The sequence below is a fragment of the Oryza sativa genome, chromosome 9 (assembly GCF_034140825.1).
Source record: "Oryza sativa Japonica Group chromosome 9, ASM3414082v1".
Taxonomy (NCBI): domain Eukaryota; kingdom Viridiplantae; phylum Streptophyta; class Magnoliopsida; order Poales; family Poaceae; genus Oryza; species Oryza sativa.
Genome location: NC_089043.1, coordinates 23,730,350 through 23,750,535, shown reverse-complemented (window position 1 = coordinate 23,750,535; position 20,186 = coordinate 23,730,350). Strand labels below are relative to the sequence as shown.

Genomic DNA, 20,186 nt, shown 5'->3' with positions numbered 1-20,186 from the left:
TGTCTAGGATTGGGAGTATATAAAAAACTATCGTATGCCCGATATGTGTGGAATTTTTTTAATTTCTAGCAATTTGTTTTTCTTCGTACATAAATCTTGAGACGATCCAATGGTCAGTTGGTCATAAATCTGAGTTTTGAGGGCAAAAAACTTAGAAGTTTTTGAGGAAATCTATTTTTAATATGGTATAGATATCCTGGATTCCAATAAAAGATCTTTCACATTTCCTCTGTTCCAAAGGGGCCCGAGCATCTTTCAAATACATGGATTTTAGAGGATTTTTATGTAAATTGAATTATCTCGTCGTAGAAAAATTCTGTAAAAATTTTGTTAGGTCTTCTCCTCCTCCGCCGTCTCGTGCGCCGATGCAAGCGGCAACCGGCGAAATCCCCGCGGCAACCGCCGGATTCCATGGAAATCTCGCCGGCGTCCGCCGGTAGCCGCCGCGGTCACCCACCCTAGTCCTCCCCCACAGCTCGCTCGCGCCGCTGTGAATCAGTGAATGACTTCCGGTTTCTCGCCCGACTCCGCCCAGTCTCCTCCCGGTTTTCCCCTCTCTGAGCTCGCCGAGCAGATCTGCCGGCTGGAGAGCGGCGAGCACAAGGAGGAGGAAGCCGCCGACGCCGACGCCGACGCGGTCGGCCTCTACCATCTGATGGTCGACGAGAGGTGGATTTCTGCTGCTCTGCACTTGTACTCTTATCCGATTCTTTTTTTTTCAGTCTCTTAGATCGAATTTGGATTGTATTCTACTGAAATCACACGGTTTTCGATCTCAGTGTAGTTGAAATCGCCGGTTACCGCTATCAGTGTTAGCAGATTCAGAACTTCTATGCTCGGTGCTGTGGTTGCTTAATAGTTACTGCTTAATTTCATTTCATTTGAGCATGTATGCTTTAGCAATAGAATTACTGTCCAGTAATACCATATTAAGAGTTATTGCTAAGTGTTTGAGCATGTATGCTTAGCAATAGAATTACTGTCCAGTAATACCATATCAATAGTTACTGTTAAATGTTTTCTGAGAGATTTTCTGTTATTCTGTCTATGGTAGAACTGAGGCAGTTGGTGGTTCAGACACCATAATGGCATCACCTCCAGCTTCTGCCTCAAGGCCACTGGATCCTGCATGGGTTCATGCAAAAGTAATTGGCAATTCAAAGAATGCCTTAGCATGTCTTCATTGTGGGAAGAAGATTGGTGGCGGTGGCATCACCCGCTTTAAGTACCATCTTGCTGGAATTACCGGCCAAGTTCAAGCCTGCAAGAAGGTGCCCAATGATGTCAGGCGTCAGATGAAGCAACTTGTCAATGAGCATAGGTCACGGCATGACACTCGAGATGGCCACTATTCAGGCTTTGAAGAGGATTCTTCTGATGCTGTTTTGTCGAATGGAAGCTCAGGGGTTCAACTTAGGCCGTCTAGGAAGCGAAGAACAGGGTGTGTTTCTCCGCAAGCTGCTGCAGGCTTTGAAAGAACAGGATACGTCTCTCCACAAGCTGCTGCAGGTTTTGAAAGAATAGGATACATCTCTCCACTAGCTGCTGCAGGTTGCGAAAGAACAGCATACGTTTCTCCACAAGCTGCTGCAGGTTTTGAACCAAGCAATGATGCATTGTTGGTATCACGAGACTTGGTTCAACATAGCATGGATGGTGTGGAAGTTCCAAATGATCTGTTACACAATGCTAGAGTTGCTATGGCAAGATGGTGGTATGATGCAAATATACCCTTTAGTGCAGCAAAATCTCCTTTCTATCAGCCAATGTTAGACGCCATAGCATCCGCTGGAGCAGGTCTCAAGGGACCGTTGTATCATGACCTACGCGGGCCATTGTTGAAACATCTTACTGATGACATTCGCGAATATCTTCATGATATGAAGAAAGAATGGAATGCATGCGGTTGCTCACTTATTGCTGATAGGAAGAAGAATCATGGAGAGAGTTCAATAATAAATTTTTTTGTATACTGCCGACGAGGTACTATGTTTTTGAAATCTGTCGATACTTCAGCAGAGAAAGCAAATTTGCTTGAGATCTTTGATCAGGTTGTTAGAGAAGTTGGGCCGGAAAACATTGTTCAGTTTATCACTGATTTAGATCCGAGATATAAGACTACTGTTAAGGTTCTGGAAGAAAGGTATAAAACTTTTGTTTGGTCTCCATGTGCAGCACGTTGCATTGACTTGATGTTGGAGAATCTCGCAGATCCTAGATATTTTCCTATGATTGATGAAACTCTAAATAAGGCAAAGAAGATAACCCAGTTCATATATAATCATGCATGGGTTTTGTCATTGATGAGGAAAGAATTCACAGGTGGTAGAGATCTGTGCCGTCCAGCCATCTCAAGATTTGCCACACATTTCCTTAGTCTCCAATGTATTCTTAAATTTGAGAAAGAGCTCTGCCAAATGGTTACTAGTAACAAATGGGTAAAATCAACTTATGCTAAGGGTGGTGTCGGCAAAGAGGTTGCAGCTATGATTTTGAATGCCCACTTTTGGGCCCAGTGTAAGCATGTAGTCAAGGTCACTGAGCCACTGTTGTGTGTGCTTCGACTGGTGGATAGTAATGAAAAACCTTCAATGGGTTACTTGTACGAAGCAATGGAAAAGGCAAAGGAATTGATCAGGGCACGGATGATGCATAAGGTGTCTCTTTATGGGCCGTATGTTAGAGTAATTGATGCTAGGATGGAGAAACAACTTAACAGTCCATTGCAGGCAGCAGGGTTGTTTTTCAATCCCGGAATATTCTTTAGTCCCACTTTCAAGATGCAAAGCTATGCACATAGAGGACTTGTTAAGACAATTTCTTGTCTGGTCCCTGATGATGATATTCAAGATAAGATATTTCTCCAACTTGAGGAGTATAAGAAAGGAACTGGTGACTTTGGCCTACCAATTGCAATTCGTCAACGTGAAAAACTTGATCCAGGTAACAATTTATTCCTCCATGTATACTTATTACATTGATTATCTGAGGTATTTTACCGGTGTTTATGGAAAATAAACCTGAATTCCTCGAACTGTTTTTTGAATATATGGATTTATTTTCATTCTCACAATGTTACATGTTTGTTTATTAGTTGCATGGTGGGATAACTTTGGCAATGGAACTCTCAAGCTCCAAGGTCTTGCAAAGCGAGTCCTTGGCCAATGCTGCAGCGCAACAGGCTGCGAAAGGAATTGGGACATTTTCCATCATATCCACTCAAGAAAGATTAGCAGGCTTGAACGCTCAAGGCTAAGTGATGTTGTCTTCCTTCAATACAACCAGAAGCTTCGGGAACGGTATAATAGTCTGGAATTTACTGATTAACTAACTATTTGCTAATATGATACTCTCATCATGTGATTGTCTACTTACTAATATTGGTAACAATCTTGTAGGAACCTTCACAAACACAGAGATGCCATCGACCCAATCAGCATTGACAATATTGATGTTTTAGATGAATGGGTCAGTGAAGAGCCTAGCCTTCTTTGCAGAGATGACCTGAACTGGGAGAGAATAGACGCACCATTTGCCGAGCCGACTTCTGAAGACGAAGAATTTGTCGCTATTGATGACGAGGAGGCTCCAACAGCGTCACTGTCCTGGCCGGCAGCAGCAGCAGAAGACTCATATTGCCCACCACCTGATCAAGATCCCTATCAGTATGTCACCCAGGAGGATGGAATTCTACCTTTCTGAAACCGGGAACTTCTGCTCTGTAGCGAACTGAAAACTGTCATTAGGACACACATCTAGCTAATGTCTTGGAAAACTTCCTGGGCATGGATTTGTATCGGTTTAACTGAATCTGTCCAGTTAGGAAATGAGAAGTTTCAATCTACTGCTGAAATCATTTACAGTCTGAGGCATGTGCAAAGCTTATTTTCCATCCCCCCCCCCCCACCCCCCAATCCCCTCCTGTTGGTTTTGGATGCTTCAGAGTTCAGACTTAAGCTGTGATGCCAAAACCTGGAAGGCTGGAATTTCTGTTCCATAGTGAACTGAGCTGTCATTGGGACACATATATTAGGTTCTGAAACTTTCCCTGTGCATGAATTGGTGGCATTTTAACTGAATTCTAGACAGTTCGGAAATTAGTAGTATAATCTGTTCTAAAATAATGTTCTGTTCCAAGTCTGTGTCATGTTCAGAGTTTCTTTTCCTTCCCTGTATTTTTGGTCTTGGATTGCAGTGCTTCAAGAAAAAAAAACACAAGAAAGTTACCTTCACCCAACTTGTACATTTTTTAGATCTTTCAATCTGTGAATTATGTATGATAATATGATATCAATACCTGTGGTTAAAAAACCAATACATGTGTGATCACAGCAACTACTTAACGAACAACTCCATAATATAATGCACGAACAACTCCATAATATAACGCGATTGATAATATAATGCACGAACAACTCCATAATATAATGCGATTGTGGGTGCTTTTTGTTGTTATATAATGCACTTGGTGCTTTTTGTTGGAGGGATGTTTGAGCGTATCAAATCAAGTAATCAGAAGGAGCTGACGCCACGCAAAATTTAGACCAGCTCTACCAAATTCATTTCTCTTACTGGTTCCAATGTGGGGATCAAACTCAATTCGATTATAGCTAGATTTTAACAGAGGAGATAGCAGATAGCTAGAGTAAAATTCGGAAAGAGGAGAAAAACAACATTCGCTACTCTAATCAAACACCACGAGCTTCTGGTACTCCTCCCCGGCGATGGCGGCGGCCATGACCGCCTCCGGGTTCACCACGCCATCGTTCTGCAAGAAGATCTTGAGGAGGTTCTTGGAGAAGCCGCTCACCATGGCCACCCCGGGCTGCGTCGACGTCACCGGCGTCGACGTGGAGTCGCGAAGGTTCCAGAACACGATCTGCGGCACCGCGTCGCCGTAGCCGGCGCTCCCGAACTTCCTGCAGATGGTCTCGTAGTCGGTCTCCCAGTGGTTGGTCGACGCCTCGTCGAACTCCATGTCGCTGAACACGAACACGGTCCTGATCATCTTCTCCGGCGGCAGCCTGCCGTCGACGGCCGTGCGGAGGATCTGGTCGAACACCGCCTGGAAGTTGGTGTTCATGCACCAGTCCATCCTCTGCACGAACCGCAGCTTCTCGGCGAGGGTCTTGCCCTTGATCATGTGGAGCTGGGGCCTCGCGCTGAAGGTGATCACCCTCCCCGCCCACGGCTCCTCGCTGAGCTCCGACGTGAGCACGCCGAGCGCCACGCACACGTCCATCGGCGTGCCGGACATGCTCCCGGACACGTCGCACACGGAGATGCAGTTGCGCAGGGAGCCCTTGGCGCGGAGGTCGTCCACCATGCGGCGCCACTGCAGCTCGGACACGTCGTCCTCCTCGCCGCGCATGGCGGCGGACGCGATCTCGTGCGGCAGGAGCGCGCCCGCCGCGATCTTGGCCTTGCCCTCCTCGACGGCGGCGAGGTACTGGGCGAAGCGGTCCTCGTCGTGCTTCTTGAACAGGGCCTTGTAGCGCCTCATGGCCACGGAGGCGACGCGGGTGTAGGGCAGCTCGGACCATCGCCGGGCGCTCATGTACACCTCGGGGAGCTGGAGAACGTCGCGCAGCGGCACCAGCGCTTCCCGGCGGAGGCGGCGGAGGACGCTGTAGGCGTAGTGCTCGTCCGAGAGCTGGGCGTAGTCTGGGCTGGAGTCGCGCGGGAAGAGGCGGCGGGCGATGGCCTCGCAGAGCAGCGTCGTCCTGTCAAACGACGATCCCGGCGTGGGGCACCACTTGGCGGCGAGTCCGATCTTCCTCCGCTTGCCGCCGGGGGCCAGCTGCTCGAGGTCGGAGGCGAGGAGTTCGGCGAAGAACTCGGCGACGCAGTCGAACAGGAAGCGGTAGGCGCGGTCGCCGTAGTACCTCTCCAGCGACTGCACGGCGAACTTGCCCGCCTTCCGCGCCTTCTTCGAGACCTCCTTATTCTCCGGCTTCCCGCCCACCCCCTTCTCCTTCTCCGGCTTCCCGTCCACCTCCATGGCGACGGGCTGCGCCGCCTCTTGAGGCTTCTCGATCTCCATCGCCGCGCCGGGATTGCTGCTGCTTGTCTCGGGCTTGACCTTGCTCTTGCTCTTGGTTTTGGATTTGGAGAGCTCGGCGGAGACAAAATCGGAGAGCAGCGGCTTGGACGGCGTCATGGCGTCGAGGATGCTGCCGCCACCGTAGCCTCGGCTGCGCTTTCGGCCGGCCAGTGTGGCAGCCTTCTTCTCCCTGGCCTTGCGCATCTTGTGGGCGGCCGCCTTGGCCTTGCCGAGCTTGCGGACGTCGTTGCCGTGGATCAGGCGGAACAGCAGCTCGGGGAAGTCCTTGAGGTAGCCGAACTCGGCGAGGGCGGCGACGTTGCAGGCGAGCGTCCTCGGGTGGTGCTCGTGCATCCACAGCGCGGCGGCGTAGAACCCCTCCTTGTTGGACTTGCCGGTGCCGCGCACGCCGCGGAGGTTGCAGACGAGCTTGAGCGCGGTGAGCGGGTCGTGCGCCCACGCGGCGGCGACGAGGCCGCGGACGCGGTCGGCGGGCGTGTCGGGGACGACCTGGAAGAAGAGGTCGAGGCAGGGGTTGCCAGAGTTGGCGTAGGTGGCGGAGTCGTTCTCGGTGCGGGCCTTCCGCGGCGTCGCCTTCGTCTTCGATCCGAAGGCAGCGGGAGGACCAGGAGGAGGGGGGTTGAAGTTGGCGTCGAGTAGCTGGAGGAAGGGGTGGGAGGCGGCGTCGGCGGCATCGTGCGGCGGCCGCGCGGCTCGGATCACCGGAGGGCCGAGGAGGCGGGCGGCGGCGACGGTGGCGGCGGAATCCATGGAGGCGATCGTTAAAACTTCAGGAGCTAGGCGAGACTGCGAGAAGGGATCGCTCTGGATTTCCGATCTATATAGGCCATGGCCTTCTTATTTGGGCCGCAACGGGAGGCCCATGAAGATTTCCTTCCTTATCCTGTGCCGTTGATTCGTACCGACATAGTGGTTGGACGGATGAGATGGATTTGAACCGACATTAGTGATTTGAATTGAACCGACCTGATTATGCATCTAGTCTGGGTTTCATGCGAGTCGTGCTCGCCACGCACGCATCGCGCATCTGCAGGCGGGCGAGGCGGCCATAATAATATCCACATAGGAAAACTTGGGGTAGTTTAAGATTAAACTTAATTTTGCAATAAATGTTACATTAATGTGCGATTAACTCTTTCTTACACTATATATATGCAACGTGTACATTAATTTTGCAATAAAACAAGGAGAACTAAATTATTGGTAGTGTTAAACCTTAGATAAGTTTTAGCACTACCAATGTTCTGGTAATGTAGTATCAATTGTAATAGCTTGGTAAAAATTGGTAACAATGTAAATGCATAGTAGCATGTATTATTCAAAGTTACCAAATATTTGGCAAGACAAGTTTTGGTATGCAACCAAAAAAATAGCCCTATATAATTCATACATTCATACACACATTTTTTTTGCAGAAGAAAAAAAAAGAGCAGATAAAAACAAGGACACAACCGTATAACTGTACAAAACACGTTGTGCGCAAGATATGATGCACAAAGTCTACAATGCGTGTAAGGCTAAAGGCTAGATATTTGGGCCGGGCTCAATGCAAGGCCCATAGAAAAAAATGCCTTCCTTAATTGTAGGCTCGGCTATGGCAATTAGGGCGGCGTAAATCCAGATCTTACTCCGTTGATTTGAACCGACATAGTGATTGGACGGACGAGATGGCTCGAAAGTCGTGCATGCGAGCCGTACGTGCTTGCCACGCCATCGCATCCGGAGGCGGCGCCGCGGCGGCCATAAATCTCAACTAATCGATCTCTCTCCTTCGCCTAATCTGCTCCCTTCCTCCGATTCAAAAAAAAAAAAAAATCCACCGAAACCTCGCCACCCTCCGCCGCCGCCGCCATGGTTGCGAACCCCATCCTCCTCCTCGGGCCTCCGATCGCCGTCCCAGATGGAGGCGGCGCAGCCGCCGCGGTCCAGGTGACGTGGCTCTCCGGGCGGCCGCTCACCTCGGGCGACCCCTGCCTCGACTTCTTCTTCCAGATCGTCCCCGGCGACACCGAGGTCGCCAGGGTCGGCGATCTCCTCGACGCCGCGTGGGTGCGCGACCCGCTCACGGCGCTCAAGCTCGTGTGCCACCTCCGCGCCGTGCGGGGGCTCGGCAAGGCCGACCGGGAGGGATTCTACGCCGCCGCGCTCTGGATGCACGACCACCACCCCCGCACGCTCGCCGCCAACCTCGCCGCCTTCGCCGAGTTCGGCTGCTTCAAGGACCTCCTCGAGATCGTCTACCGCGTCCTCCACGGGCCCCGCGACGAACACAAGGAGGAGGAGGAGGAGGGCGATGACCAGACCGAGTCCGAGGATGGCCGCCGCCGCCGCCCCCGCCTCCGCTTCAAGCGCCGCTGCATCGACCATGCCGAGGCGGCGAAGGCCAGGCTGCAGAAGGAGGCGCAGCTCGCGCAGTCCGTGCTCTCGCGGTACGGCTCGGACGTCAGCTTCCGCTTCCTCTACGACGGCGTCGCCGACACGTTCGCCGAGCTGCTCAAGTCCGACGTCGAGCACATGCGCGCCGGCGAGAACGCCAAGATCGGGCTCGCGGCCAAGTGGTGCCCGTCTCTCCGCTCGTCGTACGACCGGGCGACCCTGCTCTGCGAGGCCATCGCCCGCCGCATGTTCCCGCGCGAGTCGAGCCAGGAGTACCTCTTCCTCTCCGACGAGCACTACGCCTACCGCGTCCGCAACCGGCTCCGGCGCGAGGTGCTCGTGCCCCTGCGCAAGGTCCTCGAGCTCCCGGAGGTGTACATGACCGCGGGCAAGTGGGAACAGATGCCCTACGCGCGCGTGCCGTCCGTGGCGATGCGGCAGTACAAGGGGGCGTTCGAGAAGCACGACAAGTCGGGCGTCGCAGGCTTCCTGGACGAGGTGCGCACCGGGCACGCGCGGCTGCATGTCGGCGCCGCAATGCCGCACGAGCTGGTGGCCGCTGCACTCAAGGGCGAGCACGACGAGGCCGCCGAGCTCCAGTGGCGCCGCATGGTGTCCGCGCTGGCGGCGGGCGGGCGGCTGAGCAACTGCATCGCGGTGTGCGGGCTGTCGTCGGGAGGCGACGTGGCGAAGCCACCGGGCGCGGCGGCCGTCGCGCTGGGGCTGCTGATCTCGGAGCTGAGCCAGGATCCATGGAAGGGGCGGGTGATCACCTTCGACGCGACGCAGCAGCTGCACAAGGTGTGCGGCGCGACGCTGGTGGAGAAGCTCCGGTCGCTGGCGGCGCCCGTGCGCGCCGCCCCCAAGGGCAGCAGCCTGAACCTGCAGGGCGTGTTCGACCGCATCCTGACCGTCGCGACCTACGGCGGGCTGGCCAAGGACATGATGGTGAGGAGGGTGTTCGTGCTGAGCGACATGGAGCTGAACGCCAGCGCGTGGCGGGTGCAGGACGAGCTGAAAACCATCAGGTCCAAGTTCACGGCGGAGGGGTTCACGGCGCCGGAGGTGGTGTTCTGGAACGTGGGCGCGCCGGCGTCGGCGCCGGTGGTGGCTACCGAGGCGAACGCGGCGGTGGTGAGCGGCTACTCCAAGAACCTGGTGAGGCTCTTCCTGGAGTGGGACGGCCAACTCACGCCGGCCGCCGTCATGGCTGATGCCATCTCCGGCCCGGAGTACGACTCGCTCGAGGTGGTGGACTGACCGAATCCATCCTCTGCTTCCGTATGATAAGAGACGATCAGTAGTAGCTTGTGTGAGTGAGATCTAGTGAGTGTTTTCTGCACTTTGAATGGAATGAGTTTGCTGGATGCTTAATTTGGTTGATCTAATGAATGAAATCTAGTGAGATATCACGCCTTGGCTGATTTCTCCCACTCTTTTCTTTGATTTTCGAACTGATTAAATTAGTAGAATCATCCCTGGCGTAATGTGATTGCACGTTTCTTGATTTTCTGTTTCGATTAGGAGTTGCATGGGCAGCTTAATTCCCAGCTCACACTAATCAACATACATTGGCGCAACATGTTATGTTATCATAAGCTCATACGCCTTCGATCTAAGCAGTAATTTTTTAAGATGCTCAAAATGATCAATAGAAAACTAATTGGTTCAAGATGCCCCAAAGAAAACGAATTGTAAATTTGTAATTGGCAATCCACTCCAGAAAAATACATGTTAAAGTGCCATATGCGTTGAATTCGAGCAGGCTAGCCGAATATGCGTTGAATTCGAGCAGGCTAGCCGAGCAATAAAAATGTAAAGCGAAATTAAAGTAAAAGACAACAACATAAACTGATAAACATGGATACTTAGGGTATTCTCAACCCAATGATTAGGATAGACATAAATGAATATGTCTTGTATGAGACATGGTTTCTACACAACATCCAAGATATTATGTGAGATAAGTAGCATTAAAACATTATGTGAGATAAATAGCATTAAATTTAAGTATGAAATAGTAGTGTTTGCATTAGAAGAGTAGTGTCTAGTATTAGTTTCTTGATGATATAGAGTTTATGGAAACTATATCTAGTGTCTTGGGTTGGGAATGCCCTTAGAACTATTTCAGTTTGAGCACATCCCCTGTTCCATTGGAAGGATCCATGATGATGCACCAACAGGATTTAATTTGTGTGTACTAGTTATAGAATACTAGTGATTGTGCAGTAATTAGCACTACAAATATTTGTGTATAAATATTTGGGATACAGTTAGCTCTACTTTCTTTTCTCAAGCTTAATTCATTCAGTCCAGATCCGCGCAGCATGTTAGACCGCAAACCTCTACTCTCTTTTCTCAAGCTTAACGCATGTTAAACCGCGAGGTCGAGCTATTGGAGTTTCACTATTGGGGATCTCAATCTGACTGCGAAACAGGGAAATCTTTTATAGTAGTAGCTAGCAAAAGAACTAGGTGAAACGGTATCTATATACAGTACTAATACGAACATCTCTGAATATTCTCACGCTAGCTTTACACTTGAACTGGGAAGCCAAAATTCTGGAACGCCCAATCCGCAAGCTGACCGGAGCTGAACATCCAAAGCTCCGATGCAAAAGTCGGATGAGCACTTGAGCAGTGACCCGGACTGCTCTTGGCAGACGATTGTTTCTCGTCAATTTTCGAATTTCAAAGCCTCTAATTCCCCTGTTTTGCAGAATCTCTTCAAATTTCAATCAATAAAACAGAATTCAATCAATGGTATTCCTGCCGCAGATCGGCAGATGGTGGCCTTTCGAGCACGGCTCATAAGTTGGGCCGGTAACGGGTTCCCCGGTATCCGATTAGGGCCCACCTCGAACAAACAGACACGGCTGAATGTGGCCCAACCACACAGCTCCAAAGTGGTAGCATCATCGCTACAACAAAGCCCAGGCAAATAAAGCCAGTTCCAAAGTGATAATCTCTCATGTGATGCGGCATACCCAAGAATTATTATATGGACCAAAGCTCTTAGTGCTGCCATAACTAATTATGGTTGTGTTTGAGAGAAGAGGATTGGAGAAGATTGAGATGCAAAAGAGATAAATCATTATAGCATAATTAATTGAGTATTAATTATTTTAAATTTAAAAAATAAATTAATATGATTTTTAAGCAACTTTAAAATTTTGTTAAAAATATACCATTAGTAGTTTGGGAGACATGTGCACCCTCTCTTTGCTCACTTGAATGTTGCCTAATCTCAATGTACTACTCCCTCCATCTAAAAGTTTAAGCCATATTTATTTTATCAGCAAGACTAAAAAGTAATTAATTCATCCGTCATGTGATAAAACCAAACAACTATACAAATGCATGCATGTAACTAATGAGTACTAAGATGACAGATGACTTCTTGGATTCCGGTCAAACAATTTAATTTAGCATATAGTGACTACAAATGTACCTTAGACTTTTATAAAAATCAGAAAATAAAATATGCCTTACATTTTTAAATGGATGGAGTATTAGGGCCCCTGAAGAAAAAACATAGGAATTTTAGAGGTTTTCAATCCTATAGAAATAATTCCTATGGAAGGATAATCCTATAGAGATTTTGGAGAAAACTTAGCAAGAGCTCAGAGCTCTTGGAAAATTCCTTTGAATCTCTCTCTCATCCGATTCATGTATTTTTCCTAGGGCCAATCAAATGGTCATTCCTATGTTTTGCAATTCTCCATTTTATGCTTCCATTTCTATTAGAATCATGTGTTTTCATATTTCTTTGTTTTTTCTCATTCCAGTGATTCTAACGGTCCTTAAGCTTTGCTTAATTAATTTGTTCTAACTGTTTCAGCTTTAACACTCTTAGGTCCCTTTTGATTCATAGGAAAGTTAGATGATTTTTGGAGGATTTTATTCTTATGGATTTTTTCCTAGATGATCCTTTGAGTCAAATGAATAGATAAAATTGAATCCTATGAAATTCATATAAAATAACTAATACCATGTAAGTTTTGGAAAAAAAAAATCTAACATGAGGTTTAACTTTCCTTTGAGTCTTTATCTCTTATCTAATTTCTGTGTTTCACAATCTTATTAAAATCTTACGTTTTCTCGGTCCTACGGATTCAAAGTGTCCCTTACGCGTATGCCTTACCGTAATCAGCCAGCTCTTTACTGTACTACGTGTATACCAGCGACACCGGCCTTAATTTTGTCCTGTAGCTGCCCATCCACCACCCAGATCAGATGTCCCTGCACGTACGGACGGACGGCCGGATTGTCCCTTAAGGCGACGCTGCGGCGGATCTCGGCCGTCCGTGCGTCCGTCCGCTTCGCCTCGCACCAAACCAATTTTCTCCTCCACCACCGTCAGCTGCGGGCCGTACGTGCGGCCGCTGCGCCTCACTCCATCCGTACCGCCTCTGCTTTGTTTTTCATGGAGGAGGCTGATAATTAACTACTAATCAACAAATCAACTAAAAGTACTTTATATGTAAATTTTATATCAATTGGTTTAAAAGCTAAGGCAGAAGAAGAAAAAAAGCTAAAATCAACAATGAAATTAACTTTTACAAATTAAATTTTGGCTGCAGCTAATATAAAATGGTTGAGTACAGACTGACCGTTGAGTACTTCTTGGCCCATCTAATTCAATGGAACGAAATTTCAAAATTGAATCTACTTTATTTAGTTGAATTAGGTGGGTAAAATATATGTCATGTTTAAAGTATATTTAGTGATAAAACAAATCACAATAAAATAAATAATACATGCGTAGTTTTCCTTAATAAAAGAAAAGGTCAAATAACATATCTAAAAGCTAACAGGGTCATATATTTAGAAAATAGAGGTAGTATATGGGAACTGAGGATCTTGTTAGATAATGCATATGCATGGAATGGACAATTGGTATCCCAAGATAACTGTCTTAAATTCTCCTTGTGGCCAAAAGAGGCTCACCGGCGGCCATTGGTCAAAAGCCTAAAGGATCAGTCGCTTGAGCATCAAGGTTCAGGGTTGTGATCATTCCTTGCTAATACTCATCTCTTACATAAAACAAATCAAACGCCGGTCCATCATGATGATGATGATTTGATCCTCAATTCTTTTAATCTTACTGGTCTAACAACCTGTCAACCTGTTACCGATTCTTATCATACCATGTCTGAATGTCCGATGCCTGTTCTCAATTTCTCATTATGAACTTTGCAGGAACAATATGTACTGTCCTGTTTCCTTTTGAGATTAGGGAAAAATTGAGATTACTAAACATCGGTTGTTTCAGCTCCACTGCAACCTGTCCTTAACTCCTTATTGAGAGTTCAGATCATGAACTCAGATAGACAGACATCTTTGCTGAATCTTCTCAAGTTCTGAAGAAAATGGAAGGCTTGGCTACCAAATGGATCCTGGTCTCCTGGAAAGAACTGCAGCAAACTCACTCTCACGAAAGGACCTTCTTCCTTGTCCCCTTCTACATCTGCTACTGCACCTTCTCTCTCTCACAAAATCACCAGTGCTGCTGGATCTTGCTCATGTCCATTTTTACTGCTGCCTAAAAGAAAAATAAAAGGACATGGTTGCAGCTGCTACTGCCATTTGGAGCTCTGCTGCTATTCATTTTGCAGTAGATGGATGCATCGATTAACAGACAGGCACAAAGTACAGAACTTGGGAGTTTTGATTTATTTATTTATTTTAGTTTTGAAATGGGAAAGAACACAGATAAGGGATTCGAAATTCAAATCCTCTAGTATAACATATTATTCTGTCACTCTCAATGATATATAGACAATCATAGAAATTTCACCTTAATAAACCAAACCACCCACCTGATAATTAAATATTATTGTTCAAAAAACTTTGGAAGTTTTTGTTTGCATGGATGTGCTATACTTTGTGCCATACAATTTTGGTTTCAAGAAAATGATCTCCCTACAATAACGAGCAAATTGTGAGTGTTTTTTATTTCTTAAATAATGGATAGAAATCCGACATCTACATTCATACGCGGATATACACAGCCAGCGTCTTTAGGGAGAAAGATATACCTTGGCCAACTATATTGGTTTATCCAGGAAGGAGAAGGTGGTTGCAGAAGCTAAAAGCAGCTAGTAGTACTATAGAGAGAGAGAGAGAGAGAGGGCTGGTGTTAGTTTGGTTGAGTAAAGTGGCCACACATCTAGATCTAAAGCAGTAGCTTCTAATTAACACAATGTTTATTGGGTGGAATCATGTGGAGTTACTGTTGCAATTGCTTGCTTTCTAGTGCTCCTATAGCTGTACAAAGCAGGCCCGAAGGCAAAGCCTCATAGCTTCTCTATGATCTAACTTGTGCCTCTTCTTCCAACACTCTCTTAACAAAAAGGGGGTGCAAATGCATATCTAAATTAAAACTACCAACAAATTGTCCAGAATTCGGTTTATATACCACCAAAAGGTGCACTAATACTACCACTATTGCCATTCACTTTTTTGTCCATGATATTTAGAATGAATTCTTTTAGTAAATTTGGCAAATATAAACTTGCAGTATCACCATTGGCTGTTTTTGTCCATAATTACTCCTATTTAGGAAGAGTTTTCTAATATATAAAGGGGACAATTATAAACTACTTGGGCACACAGCTATTGACAGGCTGCACATATATACTTGGCGCATATTGGGTCCAAATTTGATTGATTTTGACAAAAATGGCTATACACAGACACACACTCACTACATATGGACAAAATCAACTTATGTCACTAAACCCATTTGAAATAAATAATGTTGAAGTTAGTTCTGAAGATTGTCCAAGAACGATATACATAATTTTCTTTCTCCATCCTACACTACAAAAAAAAAGGATTCCATACATTACAGCCTTGCTGCACCTGACACAGCACGAAAAGAAAATAAAAACCCTTACAGATAATTGGCATGACAATGGCACAGTAAATGCAAGTAAATGGGTGTAGAAAAATGGAGTGAAATGTCCTTTGCAGCTGTATCTTCTGATATTTACCTCTCCATGCAGTAAGTACCCAGCTGGCTTTTATTACCTGAAGAAATGTGGGTATATATATAGCCAGCCGTTGGGGGAAAGAATTTACTCCTGCAACGTTTCCATTCTTGTGGAGGAATTCATTAAGAAACATTTACCACAAGCCCAGAGAGAATCCGAGGTTAAATTACTCACTTGCAGGTGTACGTTCTCTGGCCCTTTGACTTCACTGCTGCTGCTGCCATTTCATCTTAGTCCCTTTGCATCATTCATTCTGAAATCCAAGTATGCGTCCCAGAATTCTGTCCCTGGCGATGTTCAGATATCATATCACACAGCATATTAATAAACATTATAATTCTTTTATCACATATATAGTATAGGTTGTGCAGTGTAGATTAAGAACATAGATTGGCATGTTAGATTCTACTACTGCATTCAGGTGAAAAAGTTTGAGACTGAAGAATGAGAAAGAAAGTTCAGTAATCAGTAATAACTACTACCATTGTTGTCTTATCAGCTGCAGCCAAAGTTTTACATACCATTTTAGAGTTGATTTTGAGGGATTCATTTTTCAAGATTAGCTTTTAAACGGCGAATAATAAAGATATAAAAGTTTTACCTATAAATTATTTCCGTTGCTTCGTTTATTTTTCTACGGCTTATATAGATGAACCAACCAGACAAAAATGAGCAATTCTACGGTTCTTGAGAATGTATCATGAGGTATCAAAAATTTAGTATAAAATTTGGTACCTAGTTACCATGAGGTACCAAATTTAGAGCATTGCTACCGTCCAGCAGATGGTACTGAGGGGTACCAGTAACTCCCGGTACTGAAGTAAATCGGTCCATCCATCGCGATGGGGTAGGATCGGAAATAAGCGAAAGATCACGAGCCCATCACGTGACCCCAATTTTATAATAGAAAAAGTGGTACCTTATGGTAACTCCTCAAGGACCGTAAAATTGCAAGACAAAAATAAGTGAGGAAACTGAAGTTGCAGACAGATCGACATAACAGAACACGTCTTCAGAATCCTCAACTCTCGCATCGCATCACCTCTTTCTCTCCTAGGATAAAGCGGCATATTGCTGACCTGTTCCTGAGGCAACGGCACAGACCTTAACAACCCATGTGACCTATGCGAGGTGAGCTTTTCAGGTATTCATTCTCTCTCATTCACTCTGTCTCTCTACCTATCTCTGTCTTGATCAAGGCCCTTCTCTTTCTGCTCTTTCAGAGACAAGGCCATGTTTGCTGAACTGAATCCTGAAAATAACTGCATGAGCTTTTGATGCTATGGAATTCCAAGTAGCTACCACCTGTCAGTCATTTGGCAAGTTTTGCCCAAGTGTGACTAAAATGGTCTGTAAAACTGTTTCAAATTTGGATTTTAGTTAAACAAGTTGGTGAGAAACATCTGCTTAATTAGCTTCAGTCTGAAGAGTGCCATAATGCAGGAGCACAGTGTTTCATCAGAAAAAGAAAGGACTGCACTTTGATGGTGTTAACTGTAGACTGACAGGCAATGTGTATGTATGGCACTGTTTGTGACTTGTAAACCAGAAGATGTGGACTGACCAATGTAACAGAAGACAAAAGGCCCTGAGAAAGCAATACTTGGAGCCTAACCCTGCCATGATCCATGAACTGCATGTTCTTGTAACTGCAAACTTGGATTTTTGCCCGGTTTTTTCGTCATGATACGACGTTTCGTTGTATAGATAAAACCTGGAGGAGTGACAATTCTTTTAAGTAGTTTGTATGGATGAACATGAACAAATGAACAGTTAAAATTTGGACCCAAGGTATTAAAATCCTGAAAAGTTAATATGGTAAAAAGGAGGTTAAAACCATGTCATGTCCTGATCAACAGAAGATTCTCCCTGTCTGTTCTCTCCCCAACACTGGGGCAGCACGGCCAAAATTACACTCACGATCAGAGCTATTTTCTTTGAATAATTGTGGATTAACAGACAGGTGTCCAGTCCAGCCCAGAGTTGATATAGTTTAATTAGTAAATCACGTACGGAAAAAATTTCAAACTTGTTAGGATTTCATATGCCAGAATTAACAATTATGGGGTTACCTGAATTGTAAGAATGCTGCTAGATCTACCAAAATTGTCCATGTTAATTTCACGGTGTTCATGCACGAGCTAGTTAGACTCACCAAGCCATTAAGAACAATTTTCTTACAAAAATTCTTAAGGACAATTAGGACAAGGATCCGGCCTAAATTGCCCTGATCATTTTTAAATACGTAAAAATCTACAAGATCATGCGAAGAGGCCATGAGCACAGAAGAACTGAAGATGATAATAAATGGTTTTGGTAGCTATCATAATTACCAAGATTTCTGTGAATTTTTCTTACAACCATTATTTGGCTTTTCACTTCCATCCAGTAACAGCCTCCTCAATTCTACAACTACAAATTCTCCTTCACACAAAGGCATAAAAAATAAGATAAAAAACACACATAAAAATAACACCTTATTTATACGAAGAACTATAATTTATACGATGGCCGTGGACACCAGTAAATAAATTAAGAAGAAAAGAAAAGGAGAAAAAAAGAAGAAGAAGGGGAAGAACTCCAAGAATTCTCCAAGAAATCAACCAAACCAAGAAGCCGGGCGGCCATGGGAAATTATACTGGCCAGATCGCGGCGGCATCACCACGCCCGGATCCGCTTCTTCGGCGGCAGTGACCGGAACACGGCGGCGAGGTCTCGCGGGACGTCGACGAACACCACCGGCGACGACTTCCTCTTCCCCGCCGCCGCAGCCGCCAGCCGCCGCGGCGGCAGCGGCTTTCGCGGCGCCGGCGGGCACACCGCCGGCGGCCTCAGCCTGCTCTCCTCCGACGTCGGCGTCGACGGCTCTTCCTCCTCCGCATCCGCCTCCGCCACCACCTCCTCCTTCGGCGGCGAAGGCGAAGCTGAGACCTCCGCCTCCACGGTCGTCGGCGGCGGCGACGGGGTCGACAAAGCGGTCCTGATCGGCGGCAGCGCCGGGAGGGCATCGTCGGCGGGGGACTCCATTGCTGCCTGCTCGAATTGGCGGCGAATTCGCGCGAGAAATTGGGCGGAGTGGGATCGAATTCTCGTTCTTGCACGCGTGCAAGAAGTGGGTAGAAGAAGAAGAAGAGAGAGAGAGAGGAGTAAGGTCGGGGCGGTAGCGCGAAGGCGTTAAATAGCGGCCTCTTCAATGGAGGAGAGAGAAAGAAGGGTAAAAGTAAAAAAAAAAGAAGAAGAAGAAATGAAAAGAAAAGAAAAGGAATTAGTTATGAGGGTGTAATGGTAACTTCTGGGGTTTACAATGACAAATTGTTATAATAGGACACAGACAGTAATGCATTCTTACTCGAGGTGAATTTTCCATGATTATTGGAGATTTGGAGGTAATTTTTCAAGTTTTGGGCAGGATATATATGTACTACATCCCTATATGCATTGCACAAGTTCATATATTGTATGTTTTCTGAAAATGTATTTATTTTAGCAAAATATATACATGGGCCTAACTTAAATTACTAATGCAACTTAGGTGAACACTCATGTAAACCGTGATAAAAAAAGGTCATCTAAAATCACACAATAAAATCTAATATGTTGATGAGATGATGATGTGCAACCTTTTCTTTTTTCTAAAAAAAAATCATGTCCAAGTTCGACTTCGTTTGTGGATCATGGAAATGGCAAACTTCAAACCACAACACAACCATGTCGATTTGGGATTTTTTTAATGTGATTCTAGATGATCTTTTTTTTTACCCCAATATATATAGTATTGCCTTCTTTCCATGCCATGATCAATTGACCATTACATTGTGTACAAATCACTTCTCCAATTCCTTACCATCACACTGTGCCCAGGGTGCAATTGTAGTGAGCCTAACAATAATCACAGAGAGAGAGAGAGAGAGAGAGAAAAGAGATAAATATACAGGAGTATACAGAGAGAAACCATGCATGTATGCATGGCAGCAAGGGAAGAGGACAGAGAGGCTGAGTTGAAAAGGGAGATGATACAGTACAATAAAGCCATATGCTGTAAAGTTGAGGCTTGGAAGGTAGAAGAGAGCATTATGATGGATGGATGGATGCAAATGCAGCTGATCATGCAGAATAAGGAGCAGCAGAGTCTCTTCTTCTTGTTGTTGTTGTTGTTACAGCAGCAAGCAGCAGATGGGGTAGAAGAGGGCAAAAGGAGGAAGCTAGAGAACAAGAAGGAAACAAACAACAACAGGGAGGGGAGGGGCCTTTTCTCTGCCATTCTAGTTCTGCAGTTTTTTTTTTTCAGCTCAGGCCTGCACATTGATGAAGCTGTAAACAGTTGCAGTGAGGACTGAGCTGAGGCCGCCACCACCACCTTCCCTGGTCTGCTATGCCCTGACAAATCGGTCATTTTAGTTTCGGTATGACTCAAATTTCTAATAAGATCGAGTCTATGGGAAAATATACCATCTGTAATATATTAAAATAGAGTCAACATAAAATATGTGTTTATTGTGTTTTTTAGGTGGATTTAGATGTTGGTGTATTTTTTTCTCTATAAACTCATTTAGAGCCGAAGAAATTTAACTAACAAAAGAATTATAATATGGAATAGAGAGAGTAGTAGCCAATTAGGCATTGTATTGCCAGCCGAGGTGGACCTCTGCATAATATTTCTCGTGGAAAAAATGGTTAATGCACTTTAATTTATTTTTTTAGTGATCAACAACAGTGAAAAGTTAGCTAGGTGCAGGCTTGTCTTTTT

General features: G+C 45.9%; 4 protein-coding genes across 4 annotated transcripts; 2 read left to right on the top strand and 2 right to left on the bottom strand.

Annotated features, from left to right (window-relative positions):
- Positions 1–318: 318 nt before the first annotated feature.
- On the top strand, positions 319–3,865 carry LOC4347477 (uncharacterized). Its single transcript, XM_015757025.3, has 4 exons — positions 319–669; positions 1,055–2,943; positions 3,095–3,299; positions 3,399–3,865. The coding sequence occupies exons 1-4, from the start codon at positions 503–505 to the stop codon at positions 3,700–3,702; spliced, it is 2,565 nt and encodes an 854-aa protein (XP_015612511.1). The 5' UTR covers positions 319–502; the 3' UTR covers positions 3,703–3,865.
- A 673-nt stretch (positions 3,866–4,538) lies between these two features.
- Positions 4,539–7,033, bottom strand: LOC4347476 (uncharacterized). Its single transcript, XM_015755743.3, has one exon. It carries the CDS (start codon positions 6,812–6,814, stop codon positions 4,685–4,687), a length of 2,130 nt encoding a protein of 709 aa, XP_015611229.1. The 5' UTR covers positions 6,815–7,033; the 3' UTR covers positions 4,539–4,684.
- Positions 7,034–7,837: 804 nt separating this feature from the next.
- On the top strand, positions 7,838–9,884 carry LOC4347475 (uncharacterized). Its single transcript, XM_015755919.3, has one exon. It carries the CDS (start codon positions 7,916–7,918, stop codon positions 9,698–9,700), a length of 1,785 nt encoding a protein of 594 aa, XP_015611405.1. The 5' UTR covers positions 7,838–7,915; the 3' UTR covers positions 9,701–9,884.
- Positions 9,885–17,736: 7,852 nt separating this feature from the next.
- LOC107278120 (uncharacterized) lies at positions 17,737–18,587 on the bottom strand. The gene has a single exon (XM_015755894.3). It carries the CDS (start codon positions 18,464–18,466, stop codon positions 18,098–18,100), a length of 369 nt encoding a protein of 122 aa, XP_015611380.1. The 5' UTR covers positions 18,467–18,587; the 3' UTR covers positions 17,737–18,097.
- Between the last annotated feature and the right edge of the window lie 1,599 nt (positions 18,588–20,186).